General features: G+C 37.1%; 1 protein-coding gene across 1 annotated transcript in view; it reads left to right on the top strand.

The window, feature by feature from the left end:
* The window catches only part of HCN1 (hyperpolarization activated cyclic nucleotide gated potassium channel 1), a 196,137-nt gene that overhangs the window by 171,232 nt on the left and 7,143 nt on the right, over window positions 1-17,762 (top strand). The window contains exon 6 of the mRNA XM_039710008.1: window positions 1,159-1,399. Coding sequence (XP_039565942.1) covers window positions 1,159-1,399 — 241 coding nt within the window. The remainder of the gene's footprint in view (window positions 1-1,158; window positions 1,400-17,762) is intronic.

Genomic DNA, 17,762 nt, shown 5'->3' with positions numbered 1-17,762 from the left:
ATATGAGACAGCAGATGCATGGGAAGTTGCAAGAGCCACTTCCAGCAGGAATGCATCATGGGAATGAGAGTACTGGTAGGTGGAATGTCTCCTTTACATCAATCTTGAAGTATTAATTTAAGAAATACTACGGGTACTCCACAGACAGTTTTGCGAAGCAGTTAAGTGACTCCTGGCTTTTTTTTTTTTTTTTTTTTTATTTGCTCTGTCTTCATTTATATACAGATTATTATATTTGCTCTTCCTGTCATGTTGGGTTTGCTACCTCAATAGATGTTGCCTGACTGAGCCATTCTCCATGTGCAATACTGATTAGTCTCAGTTTTTCAATACAATGTTAAATCTGTAATGGCAACTGACCATGTTAATTTCCCAAGACGATGTAAGGTCTGCAAGAATGAGCTTGAAAATATTTCATAAATTGTTCATAGGGTTTTGTTTTTATTTATTTAAAGCAAGTATGGCATTTACAGCTTTTTTGGAGCTAATCTTTTCATGCAGATGAGCTCATAATGTGCTCTGTAAATATGAATGCAGTTTCTCCTTGGTAAGAGAAATCCTTAAGGCCCTAGGAAACTAGTAGTGCTTTCTGCATATAGGGGCTTACTTTATAGACATCTCTTTAAAGGGCAGAAAGATATGTTTCTGTGTTTATAAAATTAATTCGAAACTGTGCAGGAAATTTTTCTGTTGATTTCAACTATCTAACTGTAATATATATTTATATTAGCACTAGATATGTTCGAAACAGAAAGATGGTGTAATATTTGGAAACACAGGCCTTGCATAATTTCATCACTTAATATAGTTATTGCAACAGCCAATCTGGTTGTCAAGCAGTGTAATTCCTATTTAATTTTTACCTTTCTGTCATATTGTCCTCTTAATCTCCAATGGGAATAATAAATAACGTGTGAAAAGTCACCAGACGAATGCAACCTTTAACCTTAGAAATACAAGTCAGACTGCACTTTTGTTTCAATTACTTCACAAGAAACAGATGAAAATATGTTATAAAGTAAGCACAGAGACACAGAAAAGTCCAATATGAGCATAAAGAAATTCTTTATTAAGAAAGCAGAATGTCTTTTTTTCAAAGCCCATCATATTGAAAATATTTCCTGACCATTATTACCATGATTTTTCCTTCCCATTTAGGAGATTGTCAACTTCAACTGTCGGAAGCTGGTGGCTACAATGCCTCTTTTTGCTAATGCAGACCCAAATTTTGTGACTGCCATGCTAAGCAAACTGAGATTTGAGGTGTTCCAACCTGGAGATTATATTATCCGAGAAGGGGCCGTGGGTAAGAAGATGTATTTCATTCAACATGGTGTTGCTGGTGTCATCACCAAGTCCAACAAGGAGCTGAAGCTGACAGATGGCTCTTACTTTGGAGGTGAGTGGGAAAAACTGAATGATAACACTGGAGTGAATACACTAAAACAAAACACATACAGATAACAGATGAAAAGAGACTTTTGAATATGTTAATTAAGAGTCATTTGCCTAGACAATTCAAACCGCAGTGAAGAGTGTGCAAAATATTTCTGAACAAAACATTCAGTCTGCTTAATATTGTGAGGACAGCTGTTACAAATGCAAAATGACCTTCCAGAATTTTGAAGTTATTTTAAATTAAAATTGCTGTTATTTAACAGAAAATATTTAAATAAAAATAGAATAATTTGCATAGTAATTTTATAGCTTTTTAAAGGCAAAATTGACAGGATTAATCTTTAAAAAGAATAAAATCATTTAATCATAAATCTGAAGGTAAAAATAATAGTAAGAATTGCAAAATTAGCAATGAACAGAAAAACATTATTTGCATGGGTTATTTTGTAATTGATTAATATTTCAACATGTTGTTAGTGCTTTTTCACTGAATTTTAGCACACATCAATGTTTATCCTGACAGTATATACTATAAGAAACTGGACTTCGTATCTGACTAGGTACCTTTCTAACAGATGTATATTAATAAAAATCAGGCATTAATTTTAATCCTAATTAAATTGACCTGGTAATCCTAATGAAAAATAGTTATTTGCTTAGATGAAGGCATCTGAATATGTATACCTTGATCAAAACAATTGCTTTTCTTACATAAAATAACTGACGATACAAAATAGTTCTTCCTTGTGACTGTAAATTATCTCTGTGCAATAGAATAGGTGTCTGCTTCCACAAGCAGCAGAAAGGCTGGTTTTCAGAAGCTGCTTGAATATTTGTGTGTGTACCACTGCTGCTCATGAGAGTTACAGTTCGCTGGTCATTGTATTAATTTGCTGTTGAATTCCATTAATGATCCCATAACTGACCTGAAAGCCTTTCAGAAAATGCTCAGTTGAAAGCCTAATCAGTGCCATTTAGTTGGTATAGAGAAGGGGGAAGCTAAAAGTGAATTGGGCTCAGCATTTCAATTGGGCTATAGAGTTACTTAACTAATCCCATTTAAGAATAATACGCTAAAGCAACTCCTACTGATCTGGCCAGAAGACCTTGTCACTTCGAAGTAGCCTCTTCAAGGTGATTTGTATCACCAGTATTTGTAGAAGCACTTTGGTAAAGAGGTCTTGTGCTTATCCCACAGGATTAAACTCTAGATGCTGAAGACAGGAGATTAAGTAGAAAGAAAAGGTAAATGCTGAGGATGAAGAAATGGAGCAACCTTGGTCTTGGTCTCCTCTATGCTTAGCAGTGCCCTAGTTTATGAAAATGTGTTTGCAAGAGCCTCCGTGCTGAATCTGGCCATAATACTCCTCTGAACCAGCAGAGGATCAGAGGAGATTGCACATTAAAGTATTTTACATAACTGTCAGCCTGTTGTTGCAGTGCAAACAACTATTTTGCTCATCCTATTCAACTGCTACCCTTCTTAACAGGAATGCAGACAAAAAAAAAACTACTTGCAATATACAGACACTACAGGAACTTACTACACTGCATACAAAAGCACTTTTGCTCATCCAAACTGCAGCTGGGATGAGACAGGTGTTGCAAAAATGGGTAGTAATGCATCCAAAGTCTGCTGGGGCAAACAGAAGGTTTGCTGCTGCTGCTGCTGTAGCATGGAGGAGTGAGGAGAAGTGAAAAAAGACAAGTGCACAGGGAGAGAGAACCTGAGAGAGGCAATGCCCCAAGATCCAGAGAGATGTGGCTCAGACCTGTTGTAGCAAAACACCATATATTCTGAATTTCCAAAAGTGTATTTCCAGCTGGGGAGAAGAAAGACCTGTACGGATCAGAGGAGCTGTGGATGCCCTATCCACAGACATGTTTGAGGCCAGTCTGGACTGGGCCCTGAGCAACCTGAAGAATGGCATCCATGGCCAGGGTGTTGGAACTAGATGATTCTTAAGGTCTCTTATAACTCAAAACATTCTATGATTTTATAATTCATAGAATGCAGCTGAAAAGAGAGAAAGCAAGCTGCAAATCAGATATATGCGAATTGAAAAGGTTTGGATTCTTAAAGCAGAAAATAAAAACCTGTACTAAAGTTGTCATCTCTCTGGAGAATATCCACTTTCTCTGAAGTTTGTATCAGAATCTGAGTAAAGCTTCCCGACCAAAGCAGACACAAGGAATATTGCATAGTGATAAAATAATAAACTAGTGGGTCAAGGCTGTATTAAAATCCTAAGACTAATAACATCCTTTTTTGCTTAAAGGACACATGATAAATCTGAAGCTGATCCTATGTTTAAAATGCTACTTGTAACAACCGATCTGTATAGCTCCCAGGTCTGACACAATACATCCACATCAACACCTGAGCTCCCAAAAGCAATTGAAGGGCACACAGATGACAGGCTGCCATGCCTAAATAGATAATTTTTTAATTATTAAATATCTTATCTTTTGAAAGTTCCTTGTCCCAACTCAGAGATGCGAACTTCTGTCTGTCAGGTATGTCCCAGAGCTGAGTTTCCTGGGGACCTTGGCTCTGGAGAGATTTTCAGGCTCACCTCCAGAACAGTGGAGGGTTTCACCAGCATCCTGCCTTGGATTTGGAAAACCAAACTCTTAATGTGTAAAAAATTTCTGTGCTAGCAATATTATATCATGAGAACTATTTCGGTAAAAAACTTACCAGTAAAAACCAGCAATGCTTAAGTTGTGGGGAAACTAGAGATTAGTGTGAAAGCCAAGATTTAAGTGGAACCAAAGCAGAATTACGAGTATTTGAGAGTGGCTTGAATGGAGACTGTTGAGAGAATGAAAGCCGGGAAAACCAAAAATTGCAGTAAAAAAGAGAAAGTATCTTGAGGTTTGAGGACTGATATTGAACATTTAAACTCTCTTGCCTGATCTTTGTTTTTCATTAAAAACAGGCTTAAATCTGGTCTAATAGGAAACCAAATAAACCTTACAATTGGTTGGTAATTCTTCTCAAAAAGAATATGCCTGGATAACCACCAGTGGAATAGATGAACCAGACTACACCTCTGCTGTACACTTTCTGTTCATTTTTGAGGGATTGTCCTGGTTTAGGGCAAGTTTGGGAGAAAACCTCCAAAAGGGGCCCCCCCAGAAAGCAAACCTACACAGCCCCTCCCCCTGATCAATTCAGGAAACATTTCCTCGAAGAGAAGTGGGAAAAAAACCTGTTTATTTAACAGGCCAAGCACTCCCCAGCACACAAAATTAACAATACCAGATGACAAAACTCACCCACTGCTCAGAAGAGATGAGAAATTCAGAAAGTCTCTCCTGTGGGGTCGCTCTGTTATCAGGGCCTGGGGCGCTGGGAAAGGCCCTGCCCAGAGCAGGCCCCGGAGGCCGCAGAGTGCGAGCTCTGGTGCTCCGGGACCCGTCTGGAGCAGGTTTGAATGGTTCCAAGAAAAGGGAAAGAGCACCAGTCCAGGGAGCTTCTCTGCCTCAGCCAGCTAAACTAACTAAAAAGCAAAGGAGGGCCTGTTCTGCCCTGTGCTTGCCCAGAATGCACAGTGGAGTTCTGTGCTCCAGCAGACTGTGGAGGAGTGAGTCCAGTTCTTGATAACAAACTCTGAGCTTCTTCTTCTCCCTGCCTTCACTCTCACAGCCAGTCTTGAAGACACAGAATATAATGTCCAGCATAAACGACTGGGGATACAAGCATCATAACATCACCCTAGGACAGGGACATGCAAAATCTGAAAATAGAAAGATCTGGGCTTGACTACTGGCTGCCTCCTTCCTCATCTGTTCTCACTGGTTTCTCCTTTGGGGAGGGAAGGAGTAAATACAATAATGTAACCACAAAGATCTTGTGGTTTATTCCCTGATATTTCTGTGGGAAGAGCCTTCTGTCCCTTGACCTTCATGTTTGTCCATAAATGTAATCTTCTTGAACTTTGTGTGCAGGAGCAATTTTTAGCCCAGCAGTGTGTAGGATTCTCATTTTCATCCCAATAAGTGGGTCCTTTTCAGACTGGTGGTTGAAGGACATTATCATCTTACATATCTCCTCCAAGTGCTAGTAGGAATTTGAAAGTAGTTTCTGATACTATCCTTTTCAATAGGCCATATTCCCCCTACCATATTCATGGTATGCTCATGTGAATTTTTATAAAAGGGAAAGGAATTAGACAAGGAAGAATACATGAAACTACTTTTCACTATACTGTGCAGTCATATAGTCATTTCTACTTCAGTCAAATTATGTAAGCCAAGTTAACAGTGAAGAATCATGGGATTTTAATACTCTATAGTAGCTTTTATTTGATTTATTTTTAATTGAACTATATCTTGTTTTTTTTAAAACATCAGTGGATTTTTTTATGTCCTCCTTAATTTTTTGCTCTTTGTTTGGTAATAGTTCCCCATTATTAGAAGTTTTGCTCCTAGTTCCCCATTTTTAGAAATTGGATTGCTGCCACTATCAACATAGCAGTAGATGCATCTTTTCCATGTAAAAGTACAAGAGAAACTTCTGACTGACAGAGTTTTCATGTGGCAGGAAATAGAAATGAGGTTACCCTCAATAGAAATTACCATAGAATCACAGAAACATAAAATGCCTTGGGTTGAAAGGGATGTTTAACATCATTTACTTCTGCTCCCCGCACCTGGTCGGGGACACACTAGACCAAATTGCTAAGAGCCCCATCCAAGTGTTCATCCTTGTACACTTCCAGGGACAGAGCACCCACACCCTCTCTGGGCGAGCTGTGCCCATGCCTGACTCCTCTCACAGTAAGAATTTTTTCTTAGTGTCTAATGTAAATCTATTCTGTTTCAGTTTGAAGCCATTTCCCCTTGTCCTTGTGGTGACATGCTCTTGTAAAAAGTCTCTCTCTGTCTTTCTTGGAGACTCCCTTTAGATACCACAGGATCTCAATTAGGTCACCTCTAAGCCTTCTCTTTTCCAGCCTAAAAAAACCCAATTCTGTCAGCCTTGCCTTATAGGATCTCAATTAGGTCACCTCTAAGCCTTCTCTTTTCCAGCCTAAAAAAAAAACAATTCTGTCAGCCTTGCATTATGGGAGAGGCACTTCAGCTTTCTGATCATCTTGGCCCCCTCTGGATTTGTTCCAATAGGTCCAAGTCCTTCCTATCTTGGAGAACCCAGCTCTGGATGCAGTGCTCCAGGTGGGTCTCAGCAGAGCAGAGGGGCAGAATCCCCTCCCTGCCCTGCTGCCCACGGGGCTCTGGATGCAGCCCAGGACACGTTTGGCTCTCTGGGCTGGCAGTGCCATGGCCGGGGCATGTGCAGCCTCTCAGCCACAGCTCCCCCAAGCCCTTCTGGGCAGGGCTGCTCTGGGGCTGCTCATGCCCAGCCTGGCCTGGTACCAGGGGTTGTTCCTACCCAGGTGCAGCGCCAGAACTTGGCCTTGTTAAATCTCATGAGTTTCCCAAGGGAAACTTCCTGAGCTACTCCAGGTCCCTCTGGATGGTATCCCTTCCTTCAGAAGTGTCAACTGCACTGCTCAGTTTGGATTTATTGCAAATTTGCTGAGAGTGCTCTCAATTCCCTAATTTATTTCATTAATGAAGACAATATACAAGACTGGTCCCAGTATGGATCCCTGAGGATCCACTGATGTGTATCAGGACTCTGAGCCATTGACTAGTGCCCTCTGGATGTGACCATGCAAACAATTCTTTATCCAAGGAATTATGATCTCCTTCTAGCTGCCTGTAGGGTTAGTGACATGTGAATGAAGGTCAGGAGAGAATGGATGGTATAGACTATGTTAACACACAGGACAAAACTATAGGGAAGAGCATGGGGAGCAATATAGATGTCAACAAAGAGACAACTCTGTGGGTAGGACTCAGGTTGTGAGTGATGCAAATAAATGGGAGACAGAGCAGCTGAGAGTGCAGGGGAACATCATGGGCATGAGAAGATGGGAAAGGGAGGAAGCGCAAGTGGCAAGCACAGATCTGAACAACCACCAGAAGCTGGAGAAGAGTGAGAAGGTGCTTACACCTATCCCTTCTGGATAGGGAGTTGGAAAACCTGATTGCAGATGTGTTTTCAATAAGCTGAATTGAAAATTTCAGATCGACACACTTAGACTCAGCTTCCTGGGATGGAGAATAAAAATCAGGAGGCAGGTGAAAAATGTAAGCAATTGTATTTGAGGATGTTGTGATTATGAAGTGGTTTAATTTTCTTGTCATCTTGTCCCTGTTCCTGAGTATTTACAGTTTACGATACTGAAAATACAACGTACACAGCAGTGGATAATGACAGCTCCCCCATTTTTGCTTTCTCTGTCTCAGTGCACATTTGTCTTTCTCTTTAATATCTTGGTAGTTCAAACTCATTTATGACATGATCCTAGTAATAAATAGTAGGAAGGAAATTGCCAGGTTTCAATCCTATTGAGCATTTTTCTCTCACTACCAGGTGATTGGATTAGAAATTGGTCTTCTTGTGACAGGAGGAATTACTGAACAAATTGTGTATTAAGTCTTCACTATACATACAAAATCGGCAAAATGCAAAGATTTTGACATCTTTTGAGATGAAGCACAAGAATATGAGTCGTTCGCATGTAGAAGAGATTAGTTCATCAGTTACTGGGTCTTTACAGAGCAGAATTATTAACATATCTAATGGGCCTAATACTAATCTAATTTACCTATACCAATATATATGGATAGGAACTGATGTACTACCACTGCTGTTTGAATATTCTGATTTTTTTCTGTGGTAAATTGTTTCAGAAACACTCTATAATAATATTATATAAATAGGTAATTCAAAATCTCTGATAGTTAATCAGACATTAATTATCAAACATGCAGTAGTGTAATAAACTAAAGAGATGTTTGCTTTAATAAAATAAAGCCTTACCAATTATCTCCTTCCTCTTACTCAGATGTGTGGGTCTTAAGGCTACTTCAGTCATGACAGTAAGATCAGGCCCTGCAACTTCTCCTTCCCTTCCAGAAAGGCCTTCTGCTCCCTGATGCCTTGTGAAGCTCTATAATAATATTATATAAATAGGTAATTCAAAATCTCTGATAGTTAGGAGCCTTCTGCTCCCTGATGCCTTGTGAACCTCCACTTCTTTGCACATCCCTCATCCCAGACTCAGTCAGATAGTGTTCCCATGTACTCAGCTACAAACGGCAGGCTCCTGCTTGAAAAGCCAAGTGGAAAAGCAGCTTTCAACCACTGATAACTTGCCTGAGATTGTTACCCCTGCAAACATAGAAGTTTTAAGCTCTCCCAAAGCTAGTGCAGAGGACTTTGATGAGCAGGAGTGGTTTCATAAGGTCCTGTACCCCAGGACCAGCTGCCAGCCCTGTCAGATTCAGAATCAGAGGAGTGACTCAGGACTGGCAGTTTAGATAAGCACTTGCTGAGCTGCCTCCATGAACCAGTGTGTTAGAGTGGGGCTGACATGCCTACAGAGAGGAGAAGAAAGGAAATAAATCCCACACTGCCCAATCAGCACGGCTCAGCACAGCTTACTCAAAGGAGGATTTCTGGGAACACATTCAGGACTCTGCTGTTACTTCATTTGCTTACTCACTGGTGGACAGAGGCCTGATTGTTCACTGTGGTCTCACCCTGCTCTTTTCTGTAGTCACTGGCAAAATTCCTCACAACCACAAAGGACACAAGATGAGACTGGTCTCCCTGCTATCTTTTCCTTTCTCCCATCTGTTTTCCCACCTGTGTTTACACAGGCTTTCCTTCATGCAGCAGCCAGACATATGTTCCTGGAAATTTAACCCCTTTTTTTCTGTTTTTAACAGATACTATGTCAGAGCTGAAGGAATGCCAATATTGTTAGGGAAAGCCAACCTTAGTATTTAGGAAGTGCAGATATATTTTTATTAATTAGGTGTGGGGGCCCCTTGGAGGTTTTGTTAGTTGAAGGAGTTTCCCAATTCCAGTAGATAAGTCTGCAGTAATTCACGCTGCCCAATTTTTGATGTACCCATTGCAGATCCTGCTCGCCATTGTTTTTTTCCCCACTGAAAATCCCAATGGTATCATGCCACTTGGAATCAGTAGATAAATCAGTTTTTAGACTAATGGAAACTTATACTGCTATTTTTTTTTTCCTATTAACTTCCAGGTATGCTGAACATGAAGAAATGAATGTGATTTTAAAAAAATAAATTATGGGGTGTATATATGAGAGTTACTGTGTGTGAATATGAAACTGTATTGGCCTATCTCTTGCATTGTAATAGGAGAACATTGTAATGTTTTATTTTACTTACTCAAAGGCAGATATCACTATCTGTGCTTCATGTCATCATTCATCTAGCAAATCTATCTACCAGATTCTCATTGCTGTCTTCCCAGACAATGTCACAGAGACATATTATAGCATCTTTTCTTTTTGGGTTTATTTTTTGTAACATGTAGTTAATGAAATACTTTCAATTTTAAATGTTTTATTGTGCTTAAATTATTTAATGCAGTTTTAACATTTACCCTTCTGCACTTAAAATTCTAATAAACTCTATTTTGCATTTGCTTCAGCTTGTAGAAGGCCAATTAGACAGAACTTCTTTGACCTACCTATTATTTATGGAGCTTTTCCCCCTCTCGGAACAGTGACTGTCAGTATATTTTAGACCAGTGCAGTGGAAAATAATACCATGGGAAATGTTGAGTCACTTTAGATTATATTTTCCCACTTATTTTTTTCTGGTTACACTCTAGGTGCTTCCTTTTGATAGAATATTTTAAAAGATTTGCAGTATAATACTGATTATAAATAGAAAAAATCTGTTGAAGTGCTTTACCTATGGACACTATGATATGATATGATATAATTTTACATTTTGCAAAAGTACTGCATATGGGTATTCCTTATTCAAGGCAGTGGTGGATTAAGTTTTTCAATATTCATACTATAATCCAGATAGGTAATTATAAGTAGCCCCACTGAGGTGTGATTATTCGTATTCTTAATAGCAGGGACATAATTAAATGCTTTAAGGGAGCAGGATCTCCACATCTCCATGCCAACTCGTTTGTAAAACATTTTTCAGCTGAACAGTATAGAACATTTTTCTAAAAATATTGTCTGCAAGAGGGCCTAAAAATTAAATATCTTTTTGGCACAGACTAATCTGCCATTTTGAGGCTACATAATATGCAATAGTCCTCATAATATTGCATAATTTCTTGTTGACAATAAATTTTTGTGTTGTTCTTTTGACTCCATATTTTATATGGAAAATAATAATCAGTCAGAAGGACTTCTTGTTATTCCAACTCAATAATTTTTTTTAAAGTGCAAGAGAATTTTTAGGAAGAAGAATGAAAATAACTTACTCTTTTATGCTAAAAGGTAGAAGCTGATTTGGGTTTAGGAGTTTTAATAGTTAGCAAACATAAATATAAATTTAACAGTATTCATAATAATAACACAATAATTCTTGCAATCTAAAATCATAAATAAATTATAATTATAATTCTAATAATTCATTAACAGTATACATTTTTAATTAAAACTTTATATAACTAGACACAAGTAAAAGTAGGACATAGCAGGCCTTGGAAATCAAATGTGGTCAACACAGAAGATTTTCCAAGCACCTTCAATTTCACACAGTAGAACTTTAACTAAATATTTGAGTTTAGATTAAATATTTAATCTAAATATTTAATTCAGAACTGACAGTCTCTGATAATTTTTTAATAATTTAATGAAATGAAGTACAATATTTTTATAGTTAACTTTAATTCAAGTTGAATAGTCTAAATTGTAACTGTTATTGTTTGCCAGACTCAAGATTACAAGAGCATACCACTGAATACATAAGGAATTAAATGTTTTTTTCAATAGGCAGTAAGCATCCGTTGGAATAAATGTAGGAGTAAATGAATTACATAAAATCACTTTTGGCCTTTGATACATTGAATATGAAAACTAAATTTGTACTTAGGCATATTATCTTAAAATCTTAGCTTAATTATTAATTTTTAGAGCATATCAAATTATTATCAGTAAAGTTGTGAGCTTTTACAAGACAATAGACTATGTTAATCACTCTTTGTAGAAAAAACACTTTAATAAATTGGAAGAAAAAACATATGGATGCTCTGTTATAAATAGCATTGAAGACAAAATATGCACTTCCATTTCTATTTTATAAAATTACCCTAAGCTTCTGTTCTGTCTTACAGACCTATCTTAGAAGAATTTAATAGAACATGGGAAAATAGTCAGGATGTAAGAAATGTTCATAAGTCTAGATGTGGCACTCAGTGCCAGGGTCTGGCTGACAGGGTGGTGTTCGGTTAAAGGTCAGACTTGATGCTCTTAGGGGTCTTTTCCAGCCTCAGTGATTCTGTGTTTTTGTTACTGGCTTTGTCTGCACTAGTAATGAAAACTTGGCCACAGCTATTTTTAGTACCTGCACATGGAAAAAAGCAAAGAGAGGTCAGGATGAAAAATAAAAAGTTCCTGCTCAGATAACTTGCCACTTTTTATCAAGATAAGAAACTGTTTTCTTCTAACTAAGTGGCATAAAAGACATATTTGGAGTTAGGTAAAGAAAGGAGCATACTCTCAGGGTTGTTGGCAAGCCCTAAATAGATATTAAATTTTTTTAAAAACAAGTATTTATCAATAAATTCTGTCAAAGTTTGGGTCAATTAAATGTAGGCACTTCTTTTCAAATTAATATTTTTCCCCAAGTAAATTTTTGCTATTTTGTAATTGTTACATTAAATTAAATAAAATACTGTTAATTAAACTATGAACATGCAGAGAGCTCAGGTGTCGGTCTTCAGAGACAAATTTCAAATTACTACAAACAGGCAATAAAAATGTTGGATAAAATAATGTATGTGGTTTTTGTTTGGGGAATTTCAGGGGCTTTTAGTTATTTGGTTGGATTTTTTAATAGGATGGCTAATAAGGGCAACAGCTATCACAAATTACAAATAGATATATTTAAAATAAGTTCAGGTAAATAGTTTAAAAAGTGATAAAAGACTGGAGATGGGATATTACAGAAGTTGCTTTTCAGTCCAATCAGCCATTTTCAATCCCTCTTCAAAACAATAACTTCTCAGTGAAGTATCCAGGCTGCCTTACAAACCCTCTCTCCAGCTGATGAACCCAGATATCTGAAAGCAACTCAACAGACATTTGCTGCTGTCATATTTCAAATGAAGTGGTCATGCAGGCTGTATCTCCTAACTCAAACTGACTTGTCTGCAATTCCATATTTATGTAAACTTGGTGGCAAAAGTGGCAGGTTTGGCATAGCTTCCTTTTGGACAGTCCAGGTTACAAATCTGGCTGTAAAAGGCAGGAATTACCTCCATTTTCTGTTCTCTTTAAGCTCTCTCCCTTGCTGCAGAAATGTTCTTCTTGAGCAGTGACTACATTTTAGGATTTCTCTAATGCAGGACTGAATTTTTTTGAACACAGATTACTGAAATTCATTTAATTGCATCAAACTACATTCTGAGTAATTGTAAGACCTGGTGGTAGTTGTTTTAGTAACTATTAAAAAAAAAAAGCATCATATGACTGGATTTTCCATTGTGTACACTAGCGATAATATACTGAAAGATAAAAAGAACACATTAAAAATTATGAAAAAATACAGATAAATGTGTTTCATGTTTTCCAGAGTTTAATAAAGGAAAAGGAGACAAAAGTGCAGGTACTTATGTTAAAGTAACATGTTATCATATGAAACAACTTCTTGCTTTCTATATCGGAGATGCTTAAGTCAACATGGAACTGGAAAATCACTCAATTTCTAAAATAATGGGATGCCTAGAAGCTTACTGACTTTTATTTTTTTTTAAACTTGCTTGAAGTTCATATAGTCATTTCCTAAAGGGAAAAATAACCCAACCATACTCATACAACATGTTGTAAAGCTGGGAATTGAGTGAGCTAAGCTGAATATCCCTTGATGTGACTGGCACAGCAAGAAAGTGCCCATTAGCTAGTTTCTGCTCAGTGGACAACTTCAGCTGCTTGAAAGAAGTGAAGAACTATCAATCTTTGTAGCATGCCAAGGAGTTGCTGCTATGAAGAGCTGTTGGAAAATAAGGATAGCCATGGTGGTTCTGGGAATCTTACTCTGAATTCTTACGAGATGGGTGGATGGAGAGAGCACTTGGACATTTAAGTCATTAAGTCTATGGTAGTTTAGTAATTCATTGCTCTCTGTAAAACAAACTATATTCTAATCCACTGTCCTGTTCTTAAAAAACATTCCCAAGTCTGTTAGACTCAACTGACCCAAGCTTTTGAATTGCTTTGACTTTCCATCTTTGTTCTGCTGCTGGAAGTAAGCAGCCTGAACAGCAAACAGCATGCACAGCAACCTATATGCCCACCACAAGTTTCCTGTTGAGGATCTGAAGCAGTAGTCAGCTGTCCTCAGCTGGAAGGACCTCTCACTAGATCCTGTAATGTTTAATCTAACAGATGATGGGAAATCACACAGCTTTGGAGAGGAACAGAAATGCATAAAATCTGCTAGTTGTTTTTAATTGCTTTTAATATAGACACTATATAGCTGAAATACTGTTGAATTCATTAATTCATTACTACACAAATTTAATATCTGCATCTAGTAAAGTGAACTTGTTTCCTTGCAAGACAAAGATGCACATACAATAATTCGTTGTATGAATTTTCTATATGAATTGTATGAATTCATTGTATGAATTTTCTTAACTTAGGATGTTACATCCTAAGCCAAGAAATACAGTCCATGGAGACACAACTGGTTTGGTGTCCTTCAGTGAACTTGCTAACTACTGGACTCATACCTAACCTTTAGGAACACAGTTTACTGTTGATGGGCACATTCTTTCTGTAGATTTTCTCTAGCCAAATGTTACTGTAACATATGAGGCAGAGTAATTACATCTGGAATATAATTTATATGTAAAATGAACAGATGGTGAATGGACAAGTATATACTCTCACAGAAACAGTACTGCTTATCAGAGTAAAAAAGGAATTTTCCTATATAAAAATTTTCTGCATAAAATGGAAACCAGAAATTATGGCTAGGATTGCCAGTAGATACAAAGCCATCCAGCAAAGACTAAAGAAGAGATCAATGTCATACATGCTACTAGTGGTTAATCTCCCCCACACCCATATACATGGATGTGGGGGCACATTAATACATAATACGTTACATATATATCCCCACATCCTTATTTTCTCAAAGAAAAAGGTGTTTGGGTACCATGGAGCAACACGGGAGGGCTAAAAATTATTACCTACAGTGGCATATCAGTACAGTCCATAAGAACAATGAACCTAGTCTCAGTTGTGATCAAAACTTGATCCTTACAAAAGGCCTATTAATCCTATTCTTTTAAATTCATTCTGTGGGCTATGTCACTCACCTTACTTCATCCAGATTTTCCTGAAATCAGCCTTTCTTATTGCTGTCTTTCAGATATGCAGAATTTCCCATGCAGAGTGTTCTGTCACATTAATGCAACAGTAAAACACAACCTATGCATTCATTCGCTGTTTTATGAGAAACTGATACAGGCAAACTCCTTTAGAAATTCATAGTGTTCCAAAAATTTAACCTGATCCAGCTTTTACTGAAACCCTGCCATAGAATCACAGAACCACTTAGACTGAAAAGACCTTTGAGTCATTAAGTATGACTGTTAACCAGCACTAACAACTCCATCACTCAGCCACAGATGTGCAACTGATATGTTGGTGATCAGTTTTTACTATTACAACTTTCAGAACAAGGTTAGCTTTAAACTTCTATCATTGCACGTTTTTGTTAGAGCCCTCCCAGCAGAAAGTACACTTTATTTGAGCCCATTTCCATATTCTTCTGATGGCTGACTTTTTATGTGGGAAAGACCTGATCCTAGCAGATGATGAATTATGATTTTCACAAATGAATTAATTAAATTTGCATTAAATATGGACTGTAAGAACAAATGAATGTTTTTAGCATCCTTCTGTGTTTTCAAACAGTCACTTTTCTTTAGGGCAGTGACTGACATTTGTTTCACAATGTTCTAGGTAACAGTTGTCCCCAGAGATTAAATAATTGAAGTAAAATTTGCATTCAGAATTGAATTACAGGTTCGTTGTAGCCTAATACATAATTTTTAATTGGAATTTACGACATTCTTTTGTTTGGAAAAGAAAGATAGTAATATTTGGCATGCTGAAAGTGTCAGCATGAAGGCAAAACACCATGACAAATGCACATAGTAATATTAGTGAGTAATATGCTGCTGACACTTTATTTTTATGCTAATAGAGCACCTTGTTTATCCAAGTTGTTTAAAAATTGTCTATGCCTTTTGTGTTCCACTACACACTCCTATGCTATTATTGTATTTCCTAGGCAATTTAAATCCACTGAACATCAAGGAGAGCGTAATTGTTAAGGGCACCTGGTGTACTTGATGCCACTACAGCTCACTTTAAATATGTCATGGCTATTTTCATTACTTTATTATTTTCAGGAAAAACAAACACTTTGGTTTATTTACATGAACACAAGTGTTTAATGGGAACTCATTTCAATATTCAGTGTTCCTCCTCTTTGGTCCTAGTAAGAAAGATTTCATATCCTATTTCTTATGCTGAGGGTCTGTCCAAACAAATAGCTGATAGATTAACACATACAATTAGCAAACACTTTAGTCTTATGAACAGACTACAAATGATGCTATTGATAATATTGATATTACAAGGCAATATAGATAATGTATCAGTGACTATAACACAGTCCTAATCAGTCAAGAAATATCACTGGAAATGCAGTATGTGGGTATCACATATATATTTCACAGTATTTTTTCTGTAAGGAAACTGTAGTTCAGACCATTCCAGTGGAGTTGAGAACACAAAGCTGTCTTTACTTACTGAGGAGGCAGGCTCCACAGCAGCACTCCCTGACTATTTTCTGGGCACTGGGACATTTGTCATATCTTTTCTGACTCATTGTTTATTATATTATCTAACTAGAAGGATTACAGATATTAAAAGCCTTCCAGACTTATAGTCTTCAACCAGAAGTTGTGGGTAGACAGAGTCTGCACATCATAGTTTTCATTGATTTTTTCCCTTCACCTTGACAAAAAATAATAGATGAAAGAAGATGAAGAAAAAAAGAAAGTATTTGTTGCAGTAATATCCATGAATTCTATGGTCCCATTGTCTTGTGATGAAGCCTAACATTGTCTCTTATGGTTTCTTCCCATTTTTCTTGTTTAAGTAATCTACAATACAGTAGTCAGGATTATTAATGATGAAAACTATAGTTTCTCTAATTTTTTCTGCACTCTTCAGAATGATGGGGATTTAGGAGATGCTGGTTTTCTGGGGGGCATTTGATGCTTTTTATACTCAAGTATTTGTTGAGAGTAGCAGAAGACACCTATTTATGTGTCTCTATTGTTTGCAGCAATTTTAATTGAAAAGAGCTGAAAATCAAGAGGTGATCATTAGTCACACAGACTTTCCAGATAGTTTTCTCTAAATTCAACCATGTATTGTAACACTTTATTTGTGAGACCTAAAGAATATCTTAGGAAATAGAACAGGTATCGTCTGCATTTAACTGCTCTCTTTGGGCAAAATGGCCTTTTCTTGCAACTAAAATGCAGTGGGTTCAATCTAAGGAGAAGAGGTCAGGCGAAGCTAGGAGTGAGAAAAAGAAAGGTCTGACTTCTGTTATACCTGGCTAGTTTTTTACAGTAAACTGCCATTATTTCATGGGCATCAAGTTTTGTGAGAGACTTTAGGTCAAGTCTCTTACCAGTATTCTCTATAAATTCTCTACTTTACTGTCCCAATAGTCTCTATAAATTCTCCCCAAAGCTGCTGGGGTTTAAGTACATTCTGTGCTAGTACTGGCCCAATGTTAATTTACTTTGATTTATCCACTGTAATTTAAGTGTCTTATCCCCTAAGCCTTCAGGATCAGATAGCATGTGGAAATTCCTCAAGAAGTATGAGACAAAAAAATCAAGGTCCTTTATATTCTAGATCAATAAAAAATATATTTCTTAAAGACCTAGAGAAAAAAAAACAAAACAAAAAAACCCAAAAAAAAAAAAAAAAAAAACAAAAAAACAAAAAACCAAAAAAAAAACACACAACCAAACCAAGAACTAGGTTGGTACTTTGTAGAACTGAAGTCTGCAGAATTATTTATTAGTTGGTTTTCCACACTTGAAAATGATAGTTTGATTAAAATGGAGCATGTAGTGGACAAAAAAGCAAGGTAGGAGTCAGTTTCCTACTTTTGTATCTAAATATGAAGTATGAACTCAGAGCCCTTGACTGCTGGAACTGAGTAGGGAAACT

Source organism: Passer montanus, unplaced genomic scaffold (genome assembly GCF_014805655.1).
Source record: "Passer montanus isolate IOZ18808 unplaced genomic scaffold, ASM1480565v1 scaffold22, whole genome shotgun sequence".
NCBI classification, from domain to species: domain Eukaryota; kingdom Metazoa; phylum Chordata; class Aves; order Passeriformes; family Passeridae; genus Passer; species Passer montanus.
This window is presented reverse-complemented; position numbering and strand designations above follow the sequence as displayed.